The sequence below is a fragment of the Microtus ochrogaster genome, chromosome 15 (assembly GCF_000317375.1).
Source record: "Microtus ochrogaster isolate Prairie Vole_2 chromosome 15, MicOch1.0, whole genome shotgun sequence".
NCBI classification, from domain to species: domain Eukaryota; kingdom Metazoa; phylum Chordata; class Mammalia; order Rodentia; family Cricetidae; genus Microtus; species Microtus ochrogaster.
The window spans coordinates 25,812,692-25,819,805 of NC_022017.1; the positions used below are offsets into that span (position 1 = coordinate 25,812,692).

At 37.3% G+C, this 7,114-nt stretch overlaps 1 protein-coding gene across 1 annotated transcript in view; it reads right to left on the minus strand.

Annotated features, from left to right (window-relative positions):
* Atxn10 (ataxin 10) overlaps window positions 1–7,114 on the minus strand; it is a 150,403-nt gene that overhangs the window by 108,975 nt on the left and 34,314 nt on the right. Inside the window, exons 4-5 of the mRNA XM_005354399.2 lie at window positions 3,396–3,492; window positions 933–1,091 (exon numbers count right to left, since the gene is read on the minus strand). Of these exons, the coding sequence (XP_005354456.1) occupies window positions 933–1,091; window positions 3,396–3,492 (256 nt within the window). The remainder of the gene's footprint in view (window positions 1–932; window positions 1,092–3,395; window positions 3,493–7,114) is intronic.

Below are 7,114 nucleotides of genomic sequence, written 5' to 3' on the forward strand. Positions count from 1 at the left end.
ACACATGCTCAGAGAAATACAATGTTTACACATGCTCAGGGAAATATAATGTTTACACATGCTCAGGGAAATACAATGTTTCCACGCTGAAGGCACTATTACTTCAGTTATACTACCAACATGAATTGATCTTTTTTTGGTGGGGAAGCCTTGTTAACCAATTATCTTTAAGAGGTGGGACCAAGTTAAGGTGTGGTTTCTGGAACCCGGAGAAAAATGGCTCGACTCAGGTGCGCACTCTCTCTGTGTTTTCTCACAGCACAGCTGAGCTTGGACTTCTCGTTCCTGTTCCGAGAGTTTTCCCCTTACAATAAATAAAAATATAAGTGTTTTATCTTTTAGCTAGCCTGGTTATTTCCCTAATCGAGTTAACTTCTACACTTTTTAATATTCATTTCTAATTTACGTATATGAGTATTTTGCCTATATACATGACATGCACCACATAGGTGTCTGGTGCCCACAAAGGTCAGAAGAGGGTACCACATACCCTGGAACTGGAGTTACAGAAGGCGATAAGCTGGGAATTGAACCCAGGTCCTGAAAAAAGCAGCAAGCGCTCTTAACCACCAAGCCATCTTTCCAGCCCCTGAATTGTACTTTTTTATTCCACTGAAGCATGTACCTGTTGCATACCTCGAGTTTTTAATTAGAACTACAAAGGGGTTGAGACTGTGGCTCAGTGGGAGAGCTCATCTACATGAACTCAACTAATCTGCACCACAAAAAAGTAAGTAAATTAATAAATTAATAGCTAGAATAAGCCAGATGTGAAAGTCACAATCTCAGCTCCTGAGAGGCTGAAGCAGGGGATCAAATCTTCAAGGCCAGCCTAGGAAACAAGCAGACCCTGTCACAATATACTACTAAAACCTCTATACGGAAAAGATCGGTTAGGGTGGCCTCAAACAAATTTCCAGCAAGATACTTACGGCCATTCTGACTCTGGATGCTTTTGGTGAGCTTCTATGACGTTAATTGCAATATTGAGGTTTTCTTCCAGGTCTTTCATTCTTTCAGGATTAAGAGATGTGAACAAAATCATTGAACAGTAGGCAACAATCTTTTTGTCTGGATGGTTTAAGCAAGACCTGACAAACAAAGAAATGAGACTCTTAGTCCAATTATCAAACCAGTAAAATAAGAGTATAATATAAATAATAGTAATCCTTAGCAAATTTAGTATATATTAGAATTTTTAAGATATAATAAATATGCACAGTGCTGTGAAACAAAGCATATCTTTGACTATAAAAACAGTAAATACAACAGTAAGATACAATAAAGTAAGACTGGAGAGATGATTCAGTGACGAAAAGCACCAATTGTTCTTGCAAAGGATACAAGTCTGGCTCCTAGCACCTACCCCTGGAGGCTCACAACTGCTTGTAACTCTGGCTCCAAGGGATTCAACTCTGGCTCCAAGAGACCCAAAACTCTTTTGACTGAGGGCAACTTTATTTATACACTCTACCAACACACAAACATGTATGCACATATATAATTACAAATAAAATAAATCTCAAAAAAGACAATAAAAAATTGCATGTGACTTAGGATTCAGAACTGAAAAGAAAGTAACATTTAAATATAGAAAAAAATTAGAATGATTATTCCTTAGTCCTATTAGCTACAAGAACTTAGTGAAATCACATATTGTCAGTTATATCATGGCTCATCCTAAAATTTGATTTTTGTCCCCACTTAAACTTCACAGCTCAGGCATGGATCAGCATGCTATTAATGGCAGTATTCAAGAGGTGGAGGCAAGTGGATCTCCTGAGAATTACAAGACCTAGCCCTGTTAAAATAGCAGGTTTTAGGCCAGGTAGCCAGAGATACAAAGTGACACCTTGTCTTTTTAAAAAAAAAAAAAAAAAAAAAAAAAAAAGATATGTAGACCATGAGATTGCATAGCCAATAAGGGAGCTTGCTACCAAACAGGATAACCTGACTTCAATCTCTAGAACCCATGCAAAAGTGAAAAGGAGAGAAACGACAACCAACTCCTGAAAGTTGTCTCAGGCTTCCACATAATTGCCATAGCACAAGCACATGTATATGCACAGTTAATAGAAAATGTTAAAAAAAAACTGTAAAATAATTCATATGAATTTATGTAGCTTGAGTTTCATTCTTTCCATCTATAGTTAATTATTATTAATGGTAAAGATAATAGATACCTATAAATATTTATTAATCGATATATATCTATGAACACACACTTCAGGCATTTGAGAAACGCACTCTGAGCTAGAACTAAATATGGTCATCTAATAACCATAACTTATGTACAAGCCCAGAAAACAAGCACAACCAGAGCGGGAAGCTCAGACCTTACTCAGCAGCACTTGGGGTCACAGTGAAGCTGCACCCTTGACTATTGACAATCGACAGAAACTTCACCTGTCTACAGGACTTAGAACAACAGAAATAATCACACCCAACTTAAAGCACTTCCGTAATAGCTGCTGTCCTGCTACCCACACTGCTCACACTAGAAACTTGGCCTCTATAACCACTACACAGTGTCCCTCTACTGCCTATCCACTTCTGTCACCAATTTACATTTTACTGTGATAGTCAACTAATTACGAATTAATAGAGCTAGTGTTTTAAAGTAATACATAACATGAACCAATTCAAGATCCAATATAAATAACTAGACTGGTTATAGTTCTTACAGCAGCCATCAGACTGGTCAACCACATTTATAGTAATAAATAAGCTCAGTACTCATCTCTTAACCCTGAAAAAGGGAACTGAATTCTCTTCTTCTCCTAGTGACAGATTACCACATTACTCAGATCAAACAACAGAATGGCTAACCCCACTTCTCACAGTCAAAGTCATCTCTCACTGATGAGCACATGTTATATCCAAATGTTATAATTCTCCATTGCTACCAAAAATAGTATTGGGCCGTGTATGTGCACAACAGTAAAAAAATAAAGGATTAACTCACTGCCCATATTTTAATGTCTTTTGTTTATAGGGGTTTTTTTTCTGTATCAATTTCAGGGTCCTTAATGAAGTTACTACTTTCCTCATGATCTTTATTTCCTAAGATAAATCGGCATGTTCCCAGGGCCACCCATCTTGGTACAGAGCTCAGTGAGTATCAGATATGTGTATTATGGAACCACCACACAAACCAAGGTACAGAACACTGGCAGGGTCCAGGAGTCTCCTTTATACCCTCTCTCAGCTAACACCTACCTGCTAACAGCCACAAAGAATAAAGAATATGTACTATCCTGAATTCTATTACTACACTATGGCCTTGTTTTTCTTGCTTGTGAACTTCATACATAAAAATGAAATTATATCCATAATCTTTTCAGGAGTCAGCCAAAAACAACAACAAAAATCAAAAATCTTGACATCATACTCACATAAAGAGCTCTGGGAAAGCATGGACCCAAACAATGGCCTGGGAATCTTCATTTCGGGAGGCAATATTGCCTAAAAACTGGAGGCCACAACGAAAAGCTAGAAATATAGAAAAGTAAAAACTGAAGATAACAGACTCAGCACAAGGAATAAATATATCTTAGTAACAAGTATTTCCCATGTTGTTACATAGGAGAGTAAAAAAAAGAGAAAGGAAGGAGGGATGGAGGGAGGGAGGTAGAGAAGAAAGAGAGAGAGGAGGGAATTAGAGAAAGGAGAAAAATTGATTGGTTATCTGAGAGTCCCACTGCACAATGAAATTCTGAGCATGACATTAATATACCTCGTCAAAACAATGCTGTAAAATTAACTTCTTAAAGATTATAAACTCAAATATAATTATATGAAATATCATTTGAATAATGCTCCAATTAAAAGCTCACTACAAATCAGGTATGTCTACACATGTATTTAAGGCACTCCAGATGCTGAAACAGGAGGATCATGCTAATAAAAGACATGCCAAGACCAGTCCAATAAAACTCTCAAAACAAAACACAGCTATATTTAAGAATGAATTTTAAAACATACCTAGAACATAAGGTTATAGAAACACTGCAAGTTAAAGCTAAAAGGAGACAGATCAAATATCAGCCAAAAAAGGAGAAATAGGCCACTTAAAATTAGATATAATATGTATTAATGCAAAAGACGTTACTGGAAGTATGTTAAATAATCATTACAGACATGTAAAAATTCTAAATTGGAAGTTATCTAGTAATATACTGTCAAATACAAAGAAAAACTGACCACAGTAAGTGGGAAATATTGGCAATAAGTTGAACAGTTCTAAGATACCTTTTCTCAACAAATCCTAGAAGTAGACAAAAATACCACTATATCTCAAAGACTGAGTAAAATTTAATAAAAATCTAACTGACATTTAGAATATAATGCAGCAAAACAATGGCCACAAGTTCAGAAAAGTGACCGCACCAAATGCTAGGAGGATATGTGGAACACAAACTCTCATGTCCTGTAGGTGAAAACAGAACATGGTACAGTCCCTTTGGAAAACAGTTTGTCAATTTCTTACAATGAAACACAACAAAGTCACAATGACACCATTAACAAAGGTATCAAAACATAAATGAAAGTGATATATATATATATGTATATATATATGTGTATATATATACACAGCTAAAGTAGAAATACAAACTACTAAGTATCTCCATTCAGGGTCTTCCTTTAACCTAAACTAGGTAGAAACAAAAAGTTGACAGTGCACATCAGAATTGATGGCCAGGCATGGTGACAAATACTCATTTTCAAAAGAAGTCCAAGGCATTTGCAATCACCATTTATAATTACCAGAGAACAAAAATACCACTGCCAGCAAAACAAAAGACCCAAAGGCTATAAAGGAACAAATCAAACTATTACATTCCACAGTAGCAATGAAATGCTAATGTATGTAGATTATTTTAAATGTGTAAATTGTCTACACTCTTGAGAAAGTGTATTTATTTGTAAGGCTTTTTATAATAAAGTTTACAATTTTTTTTTTTTTTTTTGGTTTTTCGAGACAGGGTTTCTCTGTGGCTTTGGAGCCTGTCCTGCAACTAGCTCTTGTAGACCAGGGTGGTCTCGAACTCACAGAGATCCACCTGCCTCTGCCTCCCGAGTGCTGGGATTAAAGGCATGCGCCACCATCGCCCGGCAAATTTAAAAAGAGCTTACAAAAGCTGCTTCACCAAAGTCAATCATTCATATATATATATATATTTCTACAAGCAGGCAGAAAACAACCAAGCATAATGACACTGAGCTAAGGGACACAAACAGTGATACATTTGCCTAACACGTATAAGACCTTAGGCTCCAGTCTCAAACTACAGTAAGAGAGGATGGCATGGGAACAGGACAAGGATGCCATTATAAAAGTACCAAGATATAGGGCTGGAGAGATGAGTAGTTATGAGCATTGGCTGCTCTTGCAGAGGACCCAGGGTTCTTAGCATCCACGTGGCAGCTCACAGCCAACTGTGGACCTAGTTTCAGGGGCTTGGACCTCCTCTTCTAACTTCCACAGGGTACACAGCATACATGCAGGCAAAATCACCATATACATAAACAAATCTAAAAAGAAAATGATTTTAAGTGCCAAGATACAAGTGGCAGTGGTGGGCACATACCAGCGAGGAAACTACAAAGTAAGAGGCATTAAAGCAGAACTAAGGAAGGGAAGAACTATCATAGGTTCAGAGTTATGTGGTTGAGTTTCTATCTAGAGATTAAATGTAACTGTCAGTCTAGATCCAAGTAGGCAAGTACACACACACACACACACACACACACACACACACACACACACACGTATGTGTCATTCCACATCCTGGAGGCCATACATATTTGTAGGAAGTTTAATAAAACCATTTTAAAACTTATATGAAGACATTAAGGGCTTTTAATACCTATGTTATTGGTGAAGAGTAAAAAGAAGATCTGCGTTCAGTCTCCAGCTAGTTCAGCTAATGAAGGTACCACCACAGGGTGGAACTGAGATAGGAACAAACAGAGACCCAATAAGTGATGGCAGGGGTATCAGCAGCAAACTGTAGATAAACAATGGTCTATACAAGAATTAGAAGTAGGCTGCCTGGATGTCAGCACAGAAAATCTGACAATGCCATACTTCCTCACACAAGACAGAAAGTTCCATCCCAACCCCTCACCTGATTATGTATGAAGTGTCAAAATCAAGTTTTAAAAATTGGAGTCTTTGAATCCATTGGAAAAGATAGTAGTAAATGTCAAAACTAAGTAACTTTTTCTCAGAAGATTCCATGGAAAACAGAAATATTGCCACAGAATAGGAAGATATATGAAATACACAACTACTTTTAGACTCACAATATATTCAAAGAGCTCTTATATACCATTTTTTTTTCTCAAGACAGGGTCTCACTATGTAGCTCTGGCTGTCCTAGAACTTACTATGTAGACCAGATTGAACTTGAACTCAAAGAGATCTACCTGCCTCTGCCCTCCTGAGTGCTGGGATTAAAGGCATATGCCACAGAACTTGGTTATTCACCATTATAAAAAGAGAGATATCAGCCAACAGAAAAACAGACCAAAAAAATGTTTTGTAAAAAAAAAAGTGGTATGGTCTAAAACGGGTAGACAGGGATGAAAAAGAACTCAATACCATGAGCAAACCAGGAGGCTTACTCCACACCCACTAGACTGGCACAATTTACACAGTTAGAAACAGCATGTGGTGAGGGTGTAGGAGCCAAAGGTTCCAGAGTCCATGAGCATTAACAATAGGACACAGTCAAAACAGACTTAAGTAGATACCTCCAGTTTTTGATTTTGCCTCCCAGCTCCAAATAAAACTTTAATGTCTATTCTATGAAAATAAAGGTGGCAGACCCTCAAGACATTTCTGCTAACAGCACTGTCACCACGATTTACTCCTCCTAGGTACCTCCTCCTATGCTCTGTTCTAGGGAGCAGTTTCTCCAGGCCCAGTTCCCACAAAGCATGGCATCAGCAGTGCTAATAGCCAGAACCCAAAACCTGAATTAGTTAACGTAACAAAGAAACTGAACACCAAATTCCTGTTTATACCAACAGATAAAAATACTTAAAAAATAAAAAATTTAAAACTCAAACGTTTCTCACAGCCTGTTCACAGAATTACATTATTTCC